This window comes from Salmo trutta, chromosome 27 (genome assembly GCF_901001165.1).
Source record: "Salmo trutta chromosome 27, fSalTru1.1, whole genome shotgun sequence".
Taxonomy (NCBI): Eukaryota; Metazoa; Chordata; class Actinopteri; order Salmoniformes; family Salmonidae; genus Salmo; species Salmo trutta.
The window spans coordinates 18,267,593-18,292,186 of record NC_042983.1 but is presented as its reverse complement, the minus strand read 5'-3'; the positions used below and the strand labels follow the sequence as shown (position 1 = coordinate 18,292,186).

Below are 24,594 nucleotides of genomic sequence, written 5' to 3'. Positions count from 1 at the left end.
GGAGAGTGGACAGACAGTTTGCCAGTTACTGCAGCAGCGCGTCAAATCAAATGTTATTGGTCACATACACATGGTTAGCAGATGTTAATGCGAGTGTAGTGAAATTATTGTGCTTCTAGTTCCGACTGTGCAGTAATATCTAACAGATAATCTAACAATTTCACAACAACTACCTTATGCACACACAAGTGTAAAGGGATGAATAAGAATATGTACATATAAATATATGGATGAGCGATGGCTGTGCGGCATAGGCAAGATGCAGTAGATTGTACAGTATATACACATATGAGATGAGTAATGTAGGGTATGTAAACATTATATAAAGTGGCATTGTTTAAAGTGAATAGAGATACATTTATTACATCCAATTATTAAAGTGGCTAGAGATTTGAGTCTGCGTCCCCTGAATGACAACGAAGAGGTAGGTGAGAAGCCTGGAGACAAAGGTGATAAAGCGTACTTCATGAGCTGTAACTGAAAAACAACCAGCATTTGGAAATTTTGAGGTGAGGGAGCAAGTGTGGTGGAACAAGAACTTAAGTATCTTGCTACAATAGCTGAATTCTCCGTTAGCTAGCCAGAGAAATGTTAAGCAACATTAGCTGATTAAATAATTGAGTTGATGGTGTGAAAATTAGCTGGCTAACAAAGTCAGACAGCTAAATAGCTAACGTTACAACATCAGATGAGGTAACGTTAGCTCGAGGAACCAATTAGCTATAGTATTAACTGAGAATTCGATCAAGCCTTGCGGTCATGCTAGTTACTCACTGGACCCTGGCAATCTGTGTGAAATGTTAACTAGTTAGCTAACAAACTTACTATCTATCAACTAAATGTTTTCCCTCTATGTGGTTCATTTTCAGAATGAGAGAATTAGGTGAAAATGAGGAGTTGCTTGTTAAGTGGATTCAGGGATCAAGTGGAGCTGGGCCTGGCTTAAGCTGGATGCCACTATGGAGGTCAAAGCAACACCACACACACTTTCCCTCTTTCTCACTTGTTCAATAAGGTGGATAGAAAGAGGTATGCCAGGTGTACTCTGACTGAACGAGATAGATTATACCAACAAAGGGTGTTGTGCTCTGCTGGCACATTAATGTAGAACAGATTGTACACAGGCAGATTTTATTTTTGTTGCTATGAGTTAGGTTCACAAGAACCACTATTTTACACAGACTGATCATATTCTTTGTTGTATAAATAGTACACATTTAAAACATTTCAACAAGGGATCCAGCCTAAAAGTCACTAGAAGTTAGCATTTTAAAGCTGATAAAAGTCACCTTTTTGGACCCTTACCAGTCTGCATTACTATAATAGCACATTTATGCTAACTTTTTCCATGTAGGCTACATAGACGCCACCAATTATTAGTCATGGAAATCTGGTTAAAAGTCATGCAAAAGTCATGAAATGCCATCTGTCAAAACGTGTATAAACCCTGAACAGTGAATACTCAGAGGTCTCTCTAGCATAATGTCAATTGGTAACTCCCCGTGAACATAGTCTAATGGACCGACTTGGAAAAGACAGCTCCTGCACCTCGTTCATCCCAAAATCAACCACTCTTCTCAAATAGATCAACGGTCCTAAATTTCATGTGGTACTCCTAACCTTTGAAAGATGGGAGCCCTGCACACACTCTTAACGGTCTCACAGTCCTCTGGTTGCATTATTTATCGTAAAGAGCTCAGGGACAGAAGTGCAAAGTCAACTAGGGCTGAGCAATATGACCTAAAAATCAAACCTAGATTTTTTAAATTGTTTTAATTTTTTTACTTATGGGCAATTCAAGATATATACTGCATCTCGATTTTAATGTTCTCTAAATAAGCAGTGTTGTAGAATTAAAGGTAAATTACACTGCATTTCGAACAGTCAGCAATAATCTAATGAATTTATATTTTATACCTAAATAGAGGCCTTCCACAACCATAAGTTTAACCTGCTTTTTTGTTGTTGTTGCAATAGTCACTGATCTGGCTTTTAAGTCCATGAAAAGGCAATTTTTTAGTTACACATTTAACTAGAACCATGCATAATGCACATTCACTAATAATGACCAACATCTTATAGCACGCATTAGGCTATAGAAAATTAACACTGGTCTCATCAACGATCGCTCAAGCCCACATGCTAGTTAATCTTTATATTTCTAGTTTAGCTGATTTGCTAGCTAACAAGGTTGAACAGTTGAATTGTTATGAACACACCCTTCTGTTTGTCTCTGTTTGAACAGCATGCTAGCCTGTACACTTTGTTCAGAATTGATCAAATGTGCTTATTGCACATTTATAAAACAAACTAGACAGCTAGTATAAACAGTCTTTGGCTAAAATGCTGCTAGCAGTATGTGGTACTCCAAAAAGACAACGAGAACAAGTGGACATAAAGGCAAAAAAACGAAAAATAAAACCTCGATTCTTGCAATACAGGATTTAGAATATCACGCAAAAACAGAAATTAGAATTAATTCGATATATCGCCCAGCCCTAAAGTCAACTTAAAACTGTTGTGAAAAATAAAAATGAAACGCCTTTCAAATTACAAACAGCTCAAAGGCCCAGCAATTTTAAATAAATCATGATGCGCCTGCAGCTAAAAGCTGCTTTTCAGGGCTATCGGCCAACAGGAGGGAGCCAAACGAGCAGAATGGAAGAAACACACACTAATTTGGCTGTTTTAATGCTGAAAGCTCCATCACTATAACAATACACTGTGCTGCTCTAATGAGGTCTGTGAATCGATGTGCCTTACGCTGAGGAAGTGTGTGTGAGAGGGCCAGGCGTATGGAGCGCCATGAGCCTTAATTACACTAACAAACTCATCTGTGGTCCCTTGGCAGGCCAGGCCCTGCAGCCTTGCCTGAGGCACAAACCTGATAGGGCCCTCAGACAACTCCTCCAGCAAGGCAAACACGTCCGCCTTGTTAGATACCTACCGCAAGCACACACTGCTCGGGCAAATAACCACATGCACTCGTACAGCACAAAATGCGTGCACACACAAACTCAGTGAAGTGAGGCAATGCCATGCCAAATAGCAATAAACTACCATGAGCATTGGTACTAGGAACCTTATGGATTTGAAAGGAAGATGTACTGAGAAATGATACCAATATTAAGTTATAATTGCAGAGCTTCCAACACCATACTGATGAGGGGTTTCAGAACCTGCAGAGGAAAAACAATGCACCATAGTTCCACCTGGCAGCTGACAAGGAATACAACATTCTCAATAACCGTTTAAAAGGAACGTGTGCATGCAGTTTTTTTGTCCCATCAGAGTAGACCTAAAATTATATTTATCTTACATCTAATGGGGTTAGATATTATTTAACTAAGAAGGAAGATTGCTGTGCAATGCACAGGTCTCTCCACATGATGGTGCCAAACAGGGTACTATCCAGGGCTTTATTGATGTGGGACTGTGGCATGACAGCAGCATCAGAAAGGAGTACTTACAGCAGGGGCCACTTGTTCCCCATCTGCGATGTCAATGGGAACCACCTCCACACTCTTCCATGTGGGCACATCCAGCTTGTGCACCTGCCAATCAAAGCCAGGCATGAGCATGACAGCAACGCTTCATCGGAGACACATTCACACAGTCATCAGCGACCTTTACAGTGAGATTTTTAGAAAAGAGAAAATTGTAAATAATCTAACAAATTTTGAACGCCATATAAAAAAGGTACTCACGTTTTCTACTGTACCAAGGTCAGGTTTGTGCCATGTCTCAATCTTAATGATGAAGTCGTCTTTCATATACTCATTCTGAAGGAAGGAGGTTGAAAATCTTTACTGAAACCACAAACCCTCTAAACGAGAGATATTCAACTCTTACCCTGTGAGGTCAGGAGCCTGCTGGTTTTCTGTTTAACCTGATAATTCATTGCACCCACCTTGTGTCCCAGGTCTAAATCAGTCCCTGATTAGACGGACACTATGAAAAAAATCTGTGGAACTGGCTGAGGTTTTTGAGTTTGAGAGCTCTAAACCTAGTAGATTTACATTACTAGTAAAGGCCACAAGGGGGACCTCCAACCCCTGAATTCAACAACTATCTGGTGAAGCAATATCATGGTAAATTCAAACCATACAATTTCCCCATAAATAAATCAAAACAAACATTTTTGGCTTATTTGCTACATTCTTTATAATTGTTGACAAGTTCGCTTCACGAAAACTGACGCATGCCACATTCACACAGACAAACAAGTAACTACCCAACTATACACACATGCACAAACAATTACCATCCAAACAGACAGTGAGATAATCTAACACAACAGGGTCATTTGAGGCTACTCACCGTTACAACTGGATCCAGACGAAGCATGAGAAGACCAAAAAACAAAATGTTAGATAGAAATCCAAGCCCAAAAAAAGAAAGAAATTATCATACAACTCATGTAAATAATAAGTTGGTTCCAGCAACAATGAGTTAATTTAAAACGTTTCCATTTATCTCGCTCTCAAAAAAAGGCTTGGGTGGTCACAAGGTGCAGGTGGGGGGAGAAGAGGTAAGAGTTCAGGCAGAAGAAGAGGGTACTCACTGGTTCGGCAGTAAGGGTAAGCATTCCAGGCCTTTTCATGGAAGACCAGGGAGCCCTCAGGAGCTATCATCTTGACAAACGCTGGGACTTTACTGTGGAAGCGAGGGGATATAGATGGATACACACACTAAAACACACTTGAGTCATACAATGAGATATCTTAATGTCATTGTCTTGAAGGCCGCTATAAAAAAAAAAAGATACAACAAACCTACTGTAACACAGAATGACTACACTTCCACCTGCTGGCGAGATAGTGATGGTGCCCTAGGAACAGTGTGTTACCTCTTCAGATGGTAGATTTTGTGTGTGTACTGTCCTTTCTCGCCCTCCTTCTCATAGGGTTCATTCTTAAGGACCTCAATGCCCTCTCCTCCACCCGTCTCATTCTTACTGGCCTCTGCTACAGAGTACAACTGACCCACTTGATACTGAAACACAAAACACACACACACACACACACTGTTAACACAACATGGATAGCAACTAAAAACTCATGGAATCAACACATTTGTTTTGGACTATCATATGACAGAGGGTGAGCATGCTGAATAAGAGATTGACTACAAGCATGGCAGTGTCCAGCATCATCCAGAACCAGCGGGGCATGCTGCAGAGCTGGGCGATATGGACAACCATTTTATTATCCTTTAAAACTACTAGATTGATGGTTGTAGCCATCAAAATTGTCCCAATAACAGTCACCAATATTTGCAAACTTTCATTTAAAACTTCACATTTCTCCAGTATAGGCAACTTAGCCTAATGAACGATATCAGCAAAACACCTGCGACAGTCAGACAGGTCTCTGCTACCGAACGGCAAGCGGTACCGGAGGGCCAAATCTAGGTCCAAGAGGCTCCTAAATAGCTTCTACCCCCAAGCTATAAGAACAGCTAATCAAATGGCTACCCAAACTATTTGCATTGAGCCCACCCCACAGAACAATGCCGCTACTCTGTTATTATCTATGCATAGTCACTTTAATAACTACATGTACATATTACCTCGACACCGGTGCCCCCGCACATTGACTCTGTACCGGTACCCCCTGTATATAGTCCTGCTATGGTTATTTACTGCTGCTCCTTAAATCATGTTATTCTCATCTCTTAATACCAAAAAAAAGCTTCTTAAAACTGCATTGTTGGTTAAGGGCTTGTAAGTAAGCATTTCACTGTAAAGTCTACACCTGTTGTATTTGGTGCATGTGACAAATACAATTTGATTTGGCAAGTGCTCGGTGTCAATCATTTCTGTTTCCCCCCAGCTCTAGCATGCATGGTTATCAAAGTAGAGATATGCTACTAGCCGCCCCACAATAGACCTACAGAGAGCCACTCTTTACTAATTGGTTCTAATAGGATTAAGGGGCAGTGAAAACAGTTACAGTGGGGGCCTACAGCACTGGAGGGTCCACATGGCTGACTGTGCTACTGTGTGTGTGTGTACAAAGAGATTGCAAGTGTCATCTACAGGGACTATAAAACACATGCATGCATCCAATGTACATGTACGTTGATGCAACATGAATATTGTACAATCAATAACTTTGTGTTATTGTATGCATTGTCTCTTTGGCCTACACTTGCTCGTTGTGGTAAACAGGCTAATTGTCCAGAGAACAGAGCACTGATCAAACGAATTCTACTGTCCGTGTCATTCATCTGTTCTGGGCTCTGGAGAGGACAAAACTTTGGTTCCTTTCACAGCCAAAGGCAATCTCACATGCATGAGCACAGCCAGTCACACACACACAGAACATTAACAAACAGAGCCCCAGGTTAAACGATGCACACAAATTGTCCCAAATTAGACAAAGGAATTTAAACAAAGCACTCAACTACAGTCAATCACTGTTCATAAACATTTGTGCAATTAATGCAACAAATCATTGATGAGAATGCTGCAGGGATGTTTGTGCTGTTCTTGTACTGTGGATACTAAGCCTGGATCAGATCAACTCTCCACTATGCCAAGTCAGGCCTATTATTGAAATGAGCAGTACACCGAGGTCATGGTTTGATTTAGGCCTGTCAAAGCAGGAAGGATTGTTTTTGCTTTGATATTTTTATCATCTACCTGTATTGTGGTAGACCAGCCCAACCCTGGATCGCACACTTTCATCAGAATCACACGTCATCCTATAAAGTGAACCACCCACATACAGCTGGACCAAGAACCCAGATCATCATTCCAGGAAGTTTCTGGCTTTACTATAATCTGGGCCTCTGTGCATATACGCACTTCATTGCCATATAAGGACACCGAGTCAAAGTTCCGTAACAGTACCACACACACGAGAGAGAACAGCACAGCCTTGTGTAACTCTCTCTGTAGTGAGGACGATATAGAAGTATGGCAATGGAAAACACAATCCATGGAGTTGTATCATGGTGCGCGTGTGTTATTCCTTGGGTCGGCTAAACACATCCACACAACTGTTACCAAAGCAGATTGAGATATGGCGCCAGAGGGATTGGCCGCCGTCTTACGGGCTCCTGACCAATTGTGCGGTTTCAAAAAAAAATAAAATAGTACATGTTTTGCCATTGTTTATGACCGAAAATAAACCGAAAAGAGCTCCTGGACATCAGAACAGCGATTACTCACCACGAACTGGACGAGGACTTTTTCCTTTAATGAGTCGGACGCAAAGGATATACCGCTCCTCCCGGACCAGGCCCAAATCCTCGTCATTCGTATGAAGAGGAGATGCCGTTACAGAGGTTGGAGAGCCAGATGCTTGGCGAGACTGCATCAGCGAGTGGATAAGGCAGTTATACCCTCCGTTCTACTGGCGAACACGCAATCACAGGAGAATAAACTGGATGAGCTCCGTTCAACACTATCCTATCAACAGGACATTAAAAACTGTAATATAATGTTTCACCGAGTCATGGCTGAACAAGGACAATATACCAGTTAGCTGGGTTCGCCGTGCGTCGGTAAGAGAGAACAGCAGCATCCGGTAAGATCAGGGGGGAGGGTGGTGTGTGTCTCTCCACAAAAGCTGGTGCGCAATCTCTAATATTAAGTCCCGAGGTTTTGCTCACCTGAGTATCTCATAAGCTGTAGACCACACCATTTACCAAGAGTTATCTATATTCTTCAAAGCTGTCTATTTACCACCACAAACCAATGTTGGCACTAAGACAGCACTCAACGAGCTGTATAAGGCCATAATCAAACAAAATGCTCATCCAGAGGCAGCACTCCAAGTGGCCGGGGACTTTAAAGCAGGACAACCAAAATCTGTTTTTACCACATTTCTACCAGCATGTCACATGTGCAACTAAAGAAAGAAAATAAATATAAACTCTGCAAAAAACAAAATAATAATAAAAAAGAGACGTCCTCTGACTGTCAACTGCGTTTATTTTCAGCAAACTTTAACATGTGTAAATATTTGTAGGAACATAAGATTCAACAGACAAACTGAACAAGTTCCACAGACATGTAACTAACAGAAATTGAATAATGTGTCCCTGGGGGGGGGGGGGGGAAATCAAAATCAAAAGTAATAGTCAGTATCTGGTGTGGCCACCAGCTGCATTAACCTCTCTTGGGTAGGGGACAGTATTTTCACCTCCGGATGAAAAGCGTGCCCAAAGTAAACTGCCTGTTACTCAGGCCCAGAGGCTAGGATATGCATATAATTGGTAGATTTGGATAGAAAACACAAAAGTTTCTAAAACTGTTAAAATAATGTCTGAGTATAACAGAACTGATATGGCAGGCAAAATCCCAAGGACAAACCATCCAGGAGGGAAAAGAAATTGAGGTCATAGGATTTTCCAATGGTTTTCTATGGGATACCCTTATTATTAGGAACCTGGTTGCAGTTCCTATGGCTTCCACAAGACGTCAACAGTCTAAGAAATTATTCGATGTTATTCTTTTGAGAAATGAAGTAGTCCTATTCATTGTAAGTGTCACTCCAGGTGGACTCTACTGTTTTGGTGTGCATGAACTGGAGAACACTTCGTTGTTTTTATCCGGTATTAGAAACAGTTTATTCCTTCTTAAATTTGATTGATTATTTAATTTTATTGATTATTTACGTTAAATAAAGTCCACCTGTGTGCAATGTAATTATGTGACTTCCGAAGGTAATTGGTTGCACCAGATCTTATTTAGGGGCTTCATAGCCAAGGGGGTGAATTCATATACACACACCACTTTTCCATTTTAAATTTTTTAAAACAAGTTATTTTCATTTCACTTCACCAATTTGGACTATTTTGTGTATGTCCATTACATGAAATCCAAATGACAGATTAACGCAATAAAATAGGAAAAAACGCCAAGGGGGATGAATACTTTTGCAAGGCACTGTATGTTATCCATGTCGCTGTTCAGCCACGACTCAGTGAAACGTAAGATATTACAGCTTTTAATGTCCCGTTGGTAGGATAGTCGCGATCGGAGCTCATCCATTTTGTTATCCAATGATTGCGCGTTGGCTAATAGGACTGATGGTAGAGGGGGATTACTCAGTCGCCGTTGGATCCTTACACCCCGACCTACGTCCCCGATATCTCCGTCTCTTCTTCATGCGAATAACGGAGATTTGGGCCTTTTAGGGTGTCTGAAGTAAATCCTCCGCATCCGACTCGTTAAAGAAAAAAAATCTAAGTAATCGCTGTCCTGATATCCAGAAGATATTTTCGGTCATAAGAGACAGTGGCAGAAACATTATGTACAAAATAAGTTACAAATAACGCGAAACACACAATAGCACAATTGGTTAGGAGCCCGTAAAACAGCAGCCATCTCTTCCGGCGCCATAACTCGATCCTCCTGATTCAAGCAAAAACTCAAAACAGGTGACGCGCTCAATACAGAAGTGGTTTGATGAAGCAAATGCTAAGCTACAAGACTGCTTGTCTAGCACAGACTGGAATATGTTCCGGGATTCAGCCAATGGCATTGAGTATAATACCAGATCAGTCACCGGCTTCATTAATAAGTGCATCGACGACAACGTCCCCACAGTGACCGTACGTACATATTCCAACCAGAAGCCATGGATTACAGGCAACATCCGTACTGAGGTAAAAGGGCAAGAGCTCCCACTTTCAAAGAGTGGGACACTAATACAGATAAGAAATCCCACTATGCACTCCGACAAATCATCAAACAAGTAAAGCATTAAAAAAAAGGTCTTACTCATGAGGTCACAAGGCCAGATTACAAGGACACATACAGGACGCATACTCAGAGCATGCGCTGACCAGCAGGCAAGTGTCTTCTCTGATATTTTCAGCCTCGCCCTGACCCAGTCTGTAATACCTACATGTTTCAAGCAGACCACCATAGTCCCTGTGCCCAAGAACGCCAAGGTAACCTGCCTAAATGACTACCGCCCCGTAGCACTCACATTTGTAGCCATGAAATGCTTTGAAAAGCTGGTCAGGGCTCACGCCATGTCTGGGACCAAAACTATTTGAACTATTTGAACAAGCAAGGTAAGAACATTTTTCTTATAGGAAATGTGATTTTGGTGAAGGCTAAACTTGCAGGGTGTCTAAATAGCTAGCCCTGTGATGCCGGGCTATGTACTTAGATTATTGCAAAATGTGCTTCATCCGAAAAGCTATTTTAAAATCGGACATAGAGTGCATAGAGGAGTTCTGTATCTATAATTCTTAAAATAATTATGCTTTTTGTGAACGTTTATCGTGAGTAATTTAGTAAAATCACCGGAAGTGTTCGGTGGGAATGCTAGTTCTGAACGTCACATGCTAATGTAAATAGCTGGTTTTTGATATAAATATGAACTTGATTGAACAGACATGCATGTATTGTATAACATAATGTCCTAGGTGTGTCATCTGATGAAGATCATAAAAGGTTAGTGCTGCATTTAGCTATGGTTTGGGTTTATGTGACATGATATGCTAGCTTGAAAAATGGGTGTCTGATTATTTCTGGCTGGGTACTCTGCTGACATAATCTAATGTTTTGCTTTCGCTGTAAAGCCTTTTTGAAATCGGACAGTGTGGTTAGATAAAGGAGAGTCTTGTCTTTAAATAGCTGTAAAATAGTCATATGTTTGAAAAATGGAAGTTTTCGGATTTTAGAGGAGTTTGTATTTCGCGCCCCGCCCATCATTGGATATTGGAGCAGACGTTCCGCTAGCTGTAAGAGGTAAACTTCCTGACTGATGTCTTGAGATGTTGCTTCAATATATCCACAATTTTCTTTCCTCATGATGGCATCTATTTTGTGAAGTGCACCAGTCCCTCCTGCAGCAAAGCACCCCCACAACATGATGCTGCCACCCCGTGCTTCACGGTTGGGATGGTGTTCTTCAGCTTGCAAGCCTCCCCCTTTTTCCTCCAAACATAACGATGGTCATTATGGCCAAACAGTTCTATTTTTGTGTCATCAGACCAGAGGACATTTCTCCAAAAGGTACGATCTTTGTCCCCATGTGCAGTTGCAAACCGTAGTCTGGCTTTTTTCTGGCGGTTTTGGAGCAGTGGCTTCTTCCTTGCCGAGTGGCCTTTCAGGTTTTGTCAATATAGGTCTCATTTTGCTGTGAATATAGATACTTTTGTACCGGTTTCCTCCAGCATCTTCACAAGGTCCTTTGCTGTTGTTCTGGGATTGATTTGCACTTGTGGCGCCAAAGTACGTTCATCTCTAGGAGACAGAACGCGTCTCCTTCCTGAGCGGTATGATGGCTGCATGGTCCCATGGTGTTTATACTTGAGTACTATTGTTTGTACAGATGAACGTGGTACCTTCAGGCGTTTGGAAATCGCTCCAAAGGATGAACCAGACTTGGAGGTCTGCAATTTTTTTTGCTGAGGTCTTGGCTGATTTCTTTTGATTTTCCCATGATGTCAAGCAAAGAGGCACTGAGTTTGAAGGTAGGCCTTGATATACAGCCACAGGTAAACCTCTAATTGACTCAAATGATGTCAATTAGCCTATCAGAAGCTTCTAAAGCCATGACATTTTCTGGAATTTTCCAAGCTGTTTGAAGGCACAGTCAACTTAGTGTATGTAAACTTCTGACCCACTGGAATTGTGATACAGTAAACTATAAGTGAAATAATCTGTCTGTAAACAATTGTTGGAAAAATTACTTGTGTCATGCACAAAGTAGATGTCCTAACCGACTTGCCAAAACTATAGTTTGTTCACAAGAAATTTGTGGAGTGGTTGAAAAATGAGTTTTAATGACTCCAACCTAAGTGCATGTAAACTTCTGACTTCAACTGTACATATTACCTCAACTAATCCATACCCCTACACATTGACACGGTACCAACTTTATATAGATTTGTTATTGTTTTAATATTTTTCCATGTCTTTATTTAACACATTTTTAAAACTCTGCATTGTTGGTTAAGGACTCGTAAGTAAGATCTACATCGGTTGTATTCGGTGCATGTGACAAATCAAATTTGATTAAAAAAAAAAAAAAAAGCAAAGAGAGGTCTGAATAGTAGGCTAATTCCATAGAAGGATTAGTATGACAGAATGCTTAATAATAACAGTGAACGTACTCACCTCCTCCACTGTACAGGGTAAGACCACACGGCTGAGAGAGAGAGAGAGAATGGTTTAATGACAGACACTGGCCATCATAATCACATCTAGGTCCAACAAATAAACAGGATAGTTCCAACAGGTTTACAAGGCACATGTGTTCTCTAGCCTAGTGGAATTCAGAATTGGTTGCCGATCTGAGAAATAGATTTGACTTGAGGCATCCTCCCCCCCCTTCACAAGTCAGAGACATGATACCCTTGCTTTCCAGACTAAATCAATTTGTTCATAGCAGCTATAATCATTCTCACTTTATGCAAGGCCATTGCCTCATGACTTCCTGACTGCAGACGCCCCCGTCAGCCTGTTTGATGGTGGCAGCAGGGGGCTCAACTTCACAATGAGAGATTCTCATAGGGCACATGAGCAATTTCCTCAGTGCACAGGAACAGAAAATGAGTCCAGGTCACACATGGAGTCACATTATGGAAGAGGTCAGAGAGAGAGAAAGGCTGGGGGATAAGACAATGAATGAGAGCCAAAAGAGAAGAGGCCAAATAGTGACAGCCTGAGGATAGAAAAGGCCTGAACAGTGAAGGAGAGACCAGTGGGGACTGACCAGTGTCACGAAAATGAACCATGTGGGGTCTAACAATGGGAACCAGAGAGACTGCCCAACAACTAGTAGAACCTCTGAAGATGTGGTGTGTCCACACAAACATGACATCATAGCAGTGGTGCGCCAGCCAATGACCACTAATGCTGTGTTCATAACAAGTGGGAAACACTTGAGTTACTTGTAAAACTGGGAGAAACGAGTTGTGTGCGATCTCAACAATTTCAAAGCACGTCAATCCCAATTGGCTAATGGCAAGCAAAGCATCGTCAACCATAAACTAGAAGTACAGTCATCCTGCTCGCAAACAAAGTGTTATAAAAGCCTTATAGATTAATTATAAAAACAACGTTTTGTTGTTGCATTCAACTGCAGAAAATGCTGTTTGAGGGAGTTCCCACACTTACAAGTTGGAGGGGCGTTAATTAAAGTGGACTTTTCCCAGTCGTATGCTGGTATTTACACATTTAAAAGATGTTATGAACGCAGCATAAAACCACATAGGGGAATATCATATTGGGAAGGGAATGCAGAAACAGTTATCTGTAAGCAACTAACTTATTTCCTCCTCTCTTTTCCACCCACTATAAATAAGTCCCACCCACTTTAAGGGGATGGGTGGTGCATAAATTGGGGAAGTAAGTCTATTCCATCCACATGTAGGCCTACTGTAATCAGGAAGCCCTTTCTGTTGATCCATGGTTAATCTTCAACATAAAACCACCAATGAGTTATGATCATTTACCAAACAGGGCTGTGTTACACACTGTATAATAATACAATGACTGTAGCCCTGAAAGCAGTACGCTAACAATTAAAGCATAGCATAACCAGTGGCCACATTACAAAAGAGACCGTTTAACTATAGACCCAGGCAAGGATGCTTTTCAGTTAGGAAGATGACTGCTGTAAGTGCCATAATGTCACATCCTAAAACCTGGAAAGCTGACAGATCTTACAAGTTGTGTGTGAGGCTGAGCAACAGGCTAGCCTGAGACTTCCAGCCCTGTGTCACACACTAAGTCATGTTGGGAATGGATGGGCACCCAACATGTATTTGATCTTTGTGTTTCTAACTTTCTCACTCATTATTCACAATTCATTCAAAACTATCAGTAATCATGGTGCATCCAAATTAATGTAGAAGTGTTTAGAAACATTTTATTTACAATAAAAATGACTCCAAAATGACACAATACATTATTTACCATTCATTTATATCTAAACACAACCAAAACAAACCTGATGTAATCAAATACTAAACTTTTGAATAGTTTAATACACATACACTGCTCTTTCCATATCATAGACTGACCAGGTGAAAGCTATTATCCCTTATTGATGTCACTTGTTAAATGCATTTCAAATCAGTGTAGACGAAGGGGAGGATAAAGGTTAAAGAACAATTTTAAGCCTTGAGACATGGATTGTGTATGTGCCATTCAGAGGATTAATAGGCACGACAAAATATTTAAGCGCCATTGAATGGGGTATGGTAGTAGGTACCAGGCACACCAGTTTGTGTCAAGAACTGCAACGCTTCTGAGTTTCACACGCAACAGTTTCCCGTGTGTATAAAGAATGGTCCACCACCCAAAGGACATCCAGTCAACTTGACACAACTGTGGGAAGCATTTGGAGTCAACATTGGCCAGCATCCCTGTGGAATGCTTTCGACACCTTGTAGAGTCCATGCCATGACAATTGAGCTGTTCTGAGGGCAACTCAATATTACAGGCAACTCTCAGTTGACCAAGTTGTTTTTTTTGTCGGGGACATCCCTAAATCACTGATTACAAAAAAGCCTAGACATAAGCCTAGTTTTATGTTCAAGTCATAGTGATAGCCTAAGCAGCCTAGTACTAGTTTAGTAGGCCTTCATAAGAAGAAGGGCATAGCTGCAATGGCAATGGATCTCTAAGTGAAATAATTGTCTTCCTGAATCAGACTGGGTTAGACCTACTGATTGTTGAGACTTCGAACCATCACCACCCCACTTGACAGTGCAGAATGTCTGATGCACTCATCATTTCTCTGACAAGCAGATTTTTCCTTGGTCAGCAGTATGGTCAAAGTTCATGAATCACCTGCCTGACAGGAAGACTTCATCAGGTGTCATCTCAAGGTTTACAAAGTTGGCAAGCCTGTCTAAACACACACACCTGGGAATTAGTGTTTAACAAGATAGTAGAGTTTTACAGAGAGTGGAGCGGATGTTACGTACTGCCTAGAAAGGGTGCCTCATCTATGCGGGACACATTTAACGTGGCTAACATCTGTGTGACTTGGGTTTGTGGTACGCGTGCACTGCAGTGGAGGAAGGGGAGGACCATCCTACTCAGTGAATTTGATTAAAAAAATAAAAACATTTAAGTTAGCCTTTTTAGATAAAACTATGTTAAATATATTCACAGGTCACCAAATACCTGATTAAAACAGACTGTTTTCCAATGAAGGTCTACAGTAGCCTCAACAGCACTCTGTAGGGTGGCACCATGGTGTAGCCGGAGGACCGCTACTTTCCATCCTCCTCTGGGTACATCGACTTCAATACAAAACCTAGGAGGTTCATGGTTCTTACCCCCTTTCATAGACTTAAACAGTCATTCTGACAACATCTTCCAACCCAGAGCTCCTGCAGCATGAACTGACATGTTGTCCACCCAATCAAAGGAGAGAATGAATCTAGTACTGCAAGCATAATCTACAGCTAGATAGCACTGTATAAAATGTGGTGAATAGTTGACTCAAAAGAGAATAGTTGAACAGTTTTGAACAAATTAATTTCTTAAGCAGCAGAGAGAGAGCTATATTATAGGTATGTTTTTTTACTTTCACGCAGCTAACTAATGCAGCTAGCTAATTTAGCATAGTCAGACACCCAGTTCAAACAGAGAGGAATGCTATTTAAGTTAGCTAAGACTATGCAACACTGGAATTCTTCCAAGTCAAGGTAAGCTTTTGATTTTATGAATTTATTGCCACTGGGACCCGTCAGCATAGCTACTAAACTTCTTGTTGTACACCACGAGTCAAAATCATTGCACTGTACTCGATTGATGAAATAAGGTCACTAATTAGTAAGGAACTCCCCTCACCTGGTTGTCCAGGTCTTAATTTAAAGGAAAAACCCAAAACACTAGGCCCTCCATAGAATGAGTTTGACACTCCCTGCTGTACAGCGTGATAGTAACAGGTTTACTAACGCGTTAGTTCTAGTAGCTATGTTGACTATGTCGGTAGCTAATATGGTGACAACGATGTAGGCTGTGTGTAGCGGTTATAGTATAAAGGTTTGGCTTTGAATGGCTTTTTCATCTGCTCACAGACAGCTGTTGTGTTGTGCACTGAAGTCCACAATCGAGGGGAAAAATTGAGAGTGCATAGATACGAGAAGGAATTATACAATGAGCAAAGGGATGAAGCGGTTTGTATGTGGCTGCTATGAAAGTGAACTGTGTGCGTGGGTGATCAGGGATGTGTTCATTCCAATGATTTTGTTAACTTATTAAACTGAAACAAACAGAACAGGGATAAACGTACCTGAATGTGTCCAATAGAAACTGTTTTGACTAATGACTACACCCTAGATCAGCTAGATGCAGGTAAGTGTGTAAGGTGGTATTGAATGTGTTACTGTCGTTCCCCTTGATTACTCCAACTTGTCTCTCGACCTGTGCAACTACTTTATACAATTTCCTTCGTAGGTTAAGTTGTAACAACCTCATGTGATGGATAAAGGGAAAATGTGAGTATCATGTAGTAGGTTAAACCTGTCGAAGGTTACATTGAGCTGGGTAAATGGAATATGATTGACAGTCATCCAATATGCTGCAATAGAAATAAGGCCATACTCCCTAATCTTAAACAGCACCGACGGTGAATGGTGCACTGCCTCTTGGGTAGGCAGTATCCCTCCCTTCCGCTAACTAACGTTAGCTTAGTTAGCTACCTACCAAGTTATCGACAGCAAGTTACAAAAACGTAAACCGTTCAAACTACATATCTTACATTGTTCGCAAAAAAGTTTACCCTCTCGATACTAGATATCTATGTTCCATATTGTTGTAGTTTGCTCTCCAGATACGTCGGCTAGCGTCTGCTGACTCGCTGTCATCCCACTCACCGGTAGGCCAAACCTGAAACAAGTCTGAACAATTCCCACCCTAACAAACACATGCGTTCTGAAACACATCTGCAAAGTTTTCATTTGGCTAACAACCAAATGAAGAATCGCAGTACTCGAAAATATGGTATATTATCGCACACATTCAAGTAATATCAATAAAATATAGAAAAATATGACTTACTATTCCTTGATGAGAACCATCGTAGTTTTTTGGCTGTGGCTACGTATTACCGCTGATGTCATGTGCCTTTCTTTATGAACAACTCTCTTATTCCGCCCCTTACCGTCTGTGATTGGTGAGTGGCGATACTTCTTTAAGTGGGTCTCACAGGGGGGTGAACTTCTGTCATTACAAAAATCTAGGTCAATATTTACTAGTGAAAATGATCTTTCATATGTGCAGGATTTTGCAAGATTCCCCCTGTCTGTTTTTCATTGATAACACAAACTATTCAACCACACCCATAAAATTGACCCAGGTTTAGACAAATCAATGTCTTCTTCTTCTTTCTATTTAGAGAGCACACAAATCTTTTAGATTAAAGAGTTAGTTTGACTACACAAATGTATTGTATCTCTGTATGTAAATTATCACCAGTGGTCGACTTGTTCATCCCTATGGTAATCTTGTTAGCTTTATTTGTGGTAGGCATGTAGACAGGTAAGATTAGTTCTAGATTAAGTGTGTGATTACACAGTGTGTCCCATAAATCAGATTTAAAAGAGAACAGGGCCGTATTCATAAAGCGTCTCAGAGTAGCAGTGCCAATCTAGGATCAGTTTTGCTTTTAGATCTTAATGAATAAGATTACATGGAGAGGGAGGACCTGATGCTAGATCAGCACACCTACTCTGAGACACATTGTGAATATGGGCAAGGCCCAGATGTCATTGCACTGACCACAGTGAACAGTGTATAATTGTGGCCACAAGATTTTTCCACCCTCATTCATTAATGCAGTGATACAGCATTTTCATCAGCATTCTAAATTTTTAACGCAATAAAATAAGGCAAAAATACAAGAAAGCAAACATGATTTTTATTGAAACAGTTATACTGATAAATGACAGAGATGGTTGTCATGAAGTTTCCATGTTTAATAAAAAAAAATCATGGGCTAAAAAGTCATACATGGTACTTAACATTGAATAGTAAGAGAATCCATGCTTCAGAGCAGACACTCAATTCACAAAGAAATCAGGCAAAATGCCAGTTTCCATTTCAATAAAAATATTACATCTTTTTTTTTTTTACTTTATCCATCTTTACATGGAACAGTTTTGTTCACTTTTTTAATAATATAAAAACGCTTAGTACTGATTGTGAAACACTGGATTTAATTTACAAAATAATAATAATAATATTAATAATAACAATAACAAATAATAATAACAATAATCATTCGATTTAAACAAAAATAGAATGGAGGAGACCAGCTGGAGCGGTTTCATCTTGGCCCACACAAATACAAATTTTTGGGGAGGAAATACCGATTGGCATTGAAGTCTACCTGACACACACATACACACAAACACAGTATCAGGTCTTTGAGTCTTTCTCATTGCCATTTACAGTGTTATGGGCACAACGACGAGACACTCTCTAAGCATTCATGAGCCTCTGAGGGATCACTCTCATTGGCTGATCAAATCCTTTTCATTGTCAATCAAGTTCGATGGGCTAATAGTGACCCTCCAGAAAATGCCCTACTCCCCCAGTACACAGGATAGCAAAATACAGGCAATTGGACCATTTTAAAGTGTCTCAGCATTTGGAGGAGGGGAAAAACCTGCCAGGGGAGAGGAACTTGTATCCATTGCCAGCAGGTAGTCTGATCGAGCGAGCACCAGGGCTGCTGCTAGTGGAAATAGTGGGCGAGGGGGTCATCTTTCTGGGGTTGTGTCCGTTGGAGGGGTTCTTGCTGCCCCTGTCCAGCGAGTGCAGCCCCAGCTCCCGCAGCTCCAGGCTGTCTTGGGCGTCGCTGGGGGAGCAGTGTCGTGGGGAGAGGTTCAGAAGGCTCAGCACATCTCTCTTGGCAGAGACCAGGGATCCTGGGGCTCCACGGAGAGCACGGACTGGACCCAGATGTTGCTGTTGTTGCTGGGCCGCTGCATTGGCCCAGAATGTCTTCAGGTTGTGGATGGCCACAACCTTCTCATCAATTACTCCCCGTCTGAGGCGGTCCAGGTCTGGGGCATCGGCAGGGCTGGAGCAGGCAGAGCCCGTGGAGGAGTAGGAGAGAGCTGGAGATGGGGCACTGCCAGCTGGGGACTGGTGGCCAGAGCTGGGGGACACGTTACTGGGAGAGCGGGAGATGTGACCACTATAGGGGGAGCTAGGGTATTTTAGCTTGAACTGGGCATGGCTGTCCAGGGTGGGGGAGGGGTGACTGCTATCCTTCAGGGAGGTCTCCGAGGCTGCAGGGCTGTTGTAACCAGAGCTGATCTTCTGCAGAGAGGAAGAGCGGGACGGAGGTTTGGGTCGTGGGGAGGACTGGGCGCGGACACTGGCGCTGCTACTGGGACGGCTGAAGGCGCTGGTCTCTGAGGAGCGGAAGGCAGAGCTGCGGGCTGTGGCTCCAGCCGCAGCCCCCTCAGCCCGCTGTAGACTCCCCACTGCCCGCAGGTGGCTCTGGGTCTCCTCCAGGATCTTCTGGGCCAGCTCTTGGGGATCCAGAGGGACAGTCTTCTCTTCCTGGGATTTGACGGTGCTGTCTGTCTCAGTGCTGGACTGGTCCGACTCACCTGTGTCTGAGCTGCTCACCTTGCCTGGCACCTTCTGGAAGGGAGAGTTGGGGCTGGGAACCAGGCTGGTCTTGACAGGGGAGGTGGGGGTGCTGACACTGCCTCGTGACGACACAGACACCTGGTAACCCCGCCCAGTGCCTGAGCTGGACCCCCCAACAACACCCCTGCCCCCGCGGTGGAGGTGGCGCTGACCGTGACCCAGAGGTAGAGGCAGGGAGTCACAGTGGCTTCCCAGAGGCTCACTGCTGATGATGGAGAAGCCTTCATACTCCTCGTCATCTCCCCGGCCCCCTCCTGCTGCTGCAGCCGCCCCGTGAGGAGAGGAGCGACTGCGGGGAACGTGTGGGTGTTTGTGGGCAGAGAAGTGTGCTGTGGCCCCACCACGCTGTCGATGGCCCAGGAAGTCACACTCTGACTTGGATGCAAAACTCATGGTGGAGGCCACGGAGCTCAGGCTGTAGACGGAGATGGCATCTGAGGCCAGATTGTCCAGGCAGGGTGGGGAGAAGGGTGGGTTGGGGTAGCCCAGCGGTAGGGGGTTGGAGACAGACTGGGCCGAGGCCAGGGACTCCAGGGAGGACGAGCTGTCCAGGCTGAGACGCTTTGGCAGCTCTGTGGAGTCTGGGATAGAGAGGAGGGGAAAGAGCGGGACGAAATTGTAAGGGTATACATGAACCTATTATGTATAAATCAACTTTAATCACTGTGTATCTATAAATACGATACTTACCAAATAGTGCCAGTAGGGACTGGAGGGCAAAGTGCATGGTGCGGCGGTTGGCTTGCTTCCCCGTCTTCAGTACCACCTCCTCCTGCCCCACCTCACACAGGTCGAACCCTGCACACACACAGGACAGTTACTCTACCAACCTAGCACACATACAGCTGACTTGTTGTGTTTCACTCTACTCCTACTACTGACAAATTAGGAAGTTATATTCAGATGGATATTGCTTTTATAGATATCAATATCTCACCTAGTGCAGCCAGGAATTCATGGCACCCTGGCAGTCTCCAGAGCTGCACACTGATGGACACCTGGATGGGCAGCAGAGAGAAGTCCTGCTCCTTCTCCCCTGTCTGCAGCTGGACCAGCACCTGGTGGAGCTGAAGGGACAGAGGAGGATGGAAATACAGGAGGTCAGACAGGAATAAAGGAAGCTAAATATACCTTTAACTGGTTCATACCACTTAAGGACCTGAGTTGTGGATATCCTTTTTTTAAAGCAATGAAGTAGAACAAAACTGACAAATGTGTGATGGTTGTGCTCAAGCCAACTGTTTCCCTCCATTCACCAGTGTCCTAAAAGGACTTCCACCACGCCCATCTTTGTTGTGGCAGGGGAAATGTAGTTTCTGGCAGGCTTAGTAACTCTGCATCTGCCCTTTGACCCTGTGTGGAGTTGATCCTTGTTCCCAGAGGATTGGCTCTGTAGCCCAGCAGGACTACAGTGCCTTTACTGTGGTGCATGGATCAGTGGCTCAGGGTGGTTTAGATTAGGAGGGAACCACCTGTACTCTCCAGGTCACACACACTCTCACTGTTTAGGGATTATTCATCCTGGAACAGAGACACCTTTGTTCATTAACACGCCTTCTTAACCTTTTCTTTTCTATTCATGGTCAATGTTTTTTTTTGTTTGCATCCCTCTGACTACCAGCCCATAAACATCAGTGTGACCTTGACTGACCCAGGGTTGCAAACCCAAGAACATTCATAATACTGCAGAGTCCAGCAGTGGATTGTTGTCCCCGCTGCAGCACGCGTTAAACTGGGGTCTCCTAGAGGTTGTACCTCAGTAACTGGACCAGCATGAGATATGAGAATGTGCTAGAAGAACAGAGTGCTTCAACTTCACATGCAGTTGATCTACTGCTCAATGAAACAGCTGATGCAAGAGGGTGGTGCCATGTGGTTTAAAGCAGCGGTGAAAAGGAGAGGGGAGGTCACAGCACACTTACCATTCCCACCATATTTTTAACAGCCTTCAGACCGCAGGTTTAGAGACAGGGGCAGGAGAGAGAGAATATGCTTTTAGTTGCATGCATACAGGACAGGCCATTCACAAAGAGCAGAGAAGACCAGGTCCAATGGGAACACCAAAGGCACACAGGGAAACAGAAAAACACCACTGTTGGGTTGTGTGTCATACATTACACACATACTACACAGAACCATTGAATCACCATGCATAGTTGCCTATGCAGTGTGATGTCAGGAATACCTCATGTATCATACATACTTGGAGTGTTTTCAAATGTTATGGTCGCCACCAATGTGGAAACAAAACCTCAAATCACTTTCTGGCTACCGTATTATTAATGTAGACATGGGTAACCCTCAGTGGGAGTGACAGGGTTAACTCTCTGGCATCGTGAGGAAGACAACTCAGACTCAGAGATGGCGGTGGTGGAGACCCTACTGGGGCTGCTGGGTTGCAGCATGCAGATTAAAGAGCGGGATTTGCAGGCGGCCCGTGCGTCACGGTCTAACTGACCCATGTAGCAGGGTTAACTGATTATATAATGATGCTTTGTTCTGCCTTCAGCCTTCATGGTCCAAGTGGTTCAGTATGTCCCCAGTGGTTCTGATGATTTTCTTCATAATACACAATGTCTATCTACCTCTTTGGAGTTAAATACTAGACTCCAGTGGTGAGCATTAGAGCTGTGGTGCTGTGGTGCTGTGATGCTGTGGTGCTGTGATGCTGTGGTGCTATGGTGCTGTGGTGCTGTGGTGCTGTGGTGCTGTGGTGCTGTGGCCTACCCGGTTGATGAGCTGCTCGCCTGCCTCAGAGGCAGTGATGAGTTTACACAGGGCTTGGAGAGCTGGGGGCGGTAGACCTGGGAGACAAGATCAAAGCAGATGGTTCATTATTCATACAATCTGCATTTAATATACCCTACGTTCAGCAGAAGAGGATAAACAGGTTATACTATCTGTGTGTTGGTAAAGAACTGCTTGATAAGCAGTATTGTAACTTTTGATATTCAATAGTAGGCCTACACTGAACCAGTATCTCTGCATTAGAGACCTCTCTAATACCCAGAAAGCTTACATTAAACTCCCATTCCCATTCATGCAAAATACATTAGTTTATCATCAAATATGGAGTTTTGTTGAGCAACTGTCTTCATTTACTCCCGTTACGGCCAGTATGTACTTCCAAAAAAGGTCTGTTTTACAAGCAACTGAAAAAAACTCCTATTCTGCACCACCAATGTATTCAGCTGCTGTAGACCTGAGTGATTTACATTGGAGGTGCAGAATAGGAGTTTCAGTTGCTTGTACATTTTTATTTAGATATATTTTGGAAGTACATACTGGCCGTAACGGGAGTAAATGAAGACAGTTGCTCAACAAAACTCCATATTTGGTGATAAACTAACGTATTTTGACATAACGCTTGCAGAGCTGCTGAATGGGAGTTTGAATCTGAGCTTTGTGGTATAGAGAGGTCTCTAACACACAGATACTGGTTCAGCCTACACATATAACATTCTGAGAGATGTAGGCTTGGTTCTTTTCATGGAGCTGTTCTCCATCTTACTGTACGACCTCCAGTTCCATGTCCTCCTGCCAAGGCCCAGTGCCTACCAAGTATTGACTGCAGGGTGGTGCTACACTGCTGCAGCCTGTCTCCAGGGTCTGCTGTGGGGAAGAACACAGCAGCAGGAATGCCGGTGCCAGCCGAGTCCAGGCGGAAGCCCACAGCAGTCAGCAGGGCATGCCAGCCTGGGACGCCCCCAACCTTGTTCTCCACACTCTGCTGGGACGTGTACATGGAGTTACGCTGGCCGTTCTGAATCCTCTGGAGAGACTTCTCCACCTGGTGGGGACAGAGGGATTTAGAGTAGTGTGTGTGTGTGTGTGTGTGTGTGTGTGTGTGTGTGTGTGTGTGTGTGTGTGTGTGTGTGTGTGTGTGTGTGTTTGACCCTCACCAGGTGCAGTAAGACTCGCAGAGCATCCCGTGCCCTCTCTGGATACTGTAGGATCTCTGCTAGAGCCTGGCCAATCAGGGACGAGGGGCTGTTTAGCTTGACATCATTACCAATCAGCATGTAACCTGGACAAACACACCCACAAGATCAATAGGAAGGAGAGGAAGAGAGAGATACAGACGGTGAGAGTCCAGTTGGGTGAACAGAAAGTACTTCTGGGTTAACTGAGATCTACTCAGTTGGAGGTGAACAAACCAAGCCAATCTGAGTTTCTGGAAGTAGAATGTCTCTAACCTGCCCAGTTGGAGGGGTGGGAGTACTGAGTGTGTGGAAGTAGAATGTCTCTAACCTGCCCAGTTGGAGGGGTGGGAGTACTGAGTGTGTGGAAGTAGAATGTCTCTAACCTGCCCAGTTGGAGGGGTGGGAGTACTGAGTGTGTGGAAGTAGAATGTGTCTAACCTGCCCAGTTGGAGGGGTGGGAGTACTGAGTGTGTGGAAGTAGAATGTGTCTAACCTGCCCAGTTGGAGGGGTGGGAGTACTGAGTGTGTGGAAGTAGAATGTGTCTAACCTGCCCAGTTGGAGGGGTGGGAGTACTGAGTGTGTGGAAGTAGAATGTCTCTAACCTGCCCAGTTGGAGGGGTGGGAGTACTGAGTGTGTGGAAGTAGAATGTCTCTAACCTGCCCAGTTGGAGGGGTGGGAGTACTGAGTGTGTGGAAGTAGAATGTGTCTAACCTGCCCAGTTGGAGGGGTGGGAGTACTGAGTGTGTGGAAGTAGAATGTGTCTAACCTGCCCAGTTGGAGGGGTGGGAGTACTGAGTGTGTGGAAGTAGAATGTCTCTAACCTGCTCAGTTGGAGGGGTGGGAGTACTGAGTGTGTGGAAGTAGAATGTCTCTAACCTGCCCAGTTGGAGGGGTGGGAGTACTGAGTGTGTGGAAGTAGAATGTCTCTAACCTGCCCAGTTGGAGGGGTGGGAGTACTGAGTGTGTGGAAGTAGAATGTCTCTAACCTGCCCAGTTGGAGGGGTGGGAGTACTGAGTGTGTGGAAGTAGAATGTCTCTAACCTGCCCAGTTGGAGGGGTGGGAGTA

General features: G+C 43.4%; 2 protein-coding genes across 5 annotated transcripts in view; both read right to left on the bottom strand.

Annotated features, from left to right (window-relative positions):
• Window positions 1-17,082, bottom strand: part of LOC115164501 (phosphatidylinositol transfer protein beta isoform) — a 36,918-nt gene extending 19,836 nt beyond the window's left edge. For 3 of the 4 annotated variants that reach the window (XM_029717044.1, XM_029717043.1, XM_029717045.1), the window contains exons 1-7: window positions 16,997-17,078; window positions 12,092-12,122; window positions 4,850-4,995; window positions 4,565-4,656; window positions 4,321-4,328; window positions 3,708-3,782; window positions 3,471-3,554 (exon numbers count right to left, since the gene is read on the bottom strand). In XM_029717044.1, coding sequence (XP_029572904.1) covers window positions 3,471-3,554; window positions 3,708-3,782; window positions 4,321-4,328; window positions 4,565-4,656; window positions 4,850-4,995; window positions 12,092-12,122; window positions 16,997-17,058 — 498 coding nt within the window. In that variant the 5' untranslated portion in view covers window positions 17,059-17,078. Of the gene's footprint in view, window positions 1-3,470; window positions 3,555-3,707; window positions 3,783-4,320; window positions 4,329-4,564; window positions 4,657-4,849; window positions 4,996-12,091; window positions 12,123-16,996 lie in introns of all 4 variants that reach the window. The other variant, XM_029717046.1, reaches the window with a different exon arrangement.
• A 751-nt stretch (window positions 17,083-17,833) lies between these two features.
• The window catches only part of LOC115164498 (tetratricopeptide repeat protein 28), a 342,021-nt gene continuing 335,260 nt past the window's right edge, over window positions 17,834-24,594 (bottom strand). The window contains exons 20-26 of the mRNA XM_029717042.1: window positions 23,506-23,630; window positions 23,162-23,393; window positions 22,331-22,407; window positions 21,526-21,549; window positions 20,541-20,670; window positions 20,294-20,401; window positions 17,834-20,184 (exon numbers count right to left, since the gene is read on the bottom strand). Of these exons, the coding sequence (XP_029572902.1) occupies window positions 18,581-20,184; window positions 20,294-20,401; window positions 20,541-20,670; window positions 21,526-21,549; window positions 22,331-22,407; window positions 23,162-23,393; window positions 23,506-23,630 (2,300 nt within the window). The 3' untranslated portion in view covers window positions 17,834-18,580. The remainder of the gene's footprint in view (window positions 20,185-20,293; window positions 20,402-20,540; window positions 20,671-21,525; window positions 21,550-22,330; window positions 22,408-23,161; window positions 23,394-23,505; window positions 23,631-24,594) is intronic.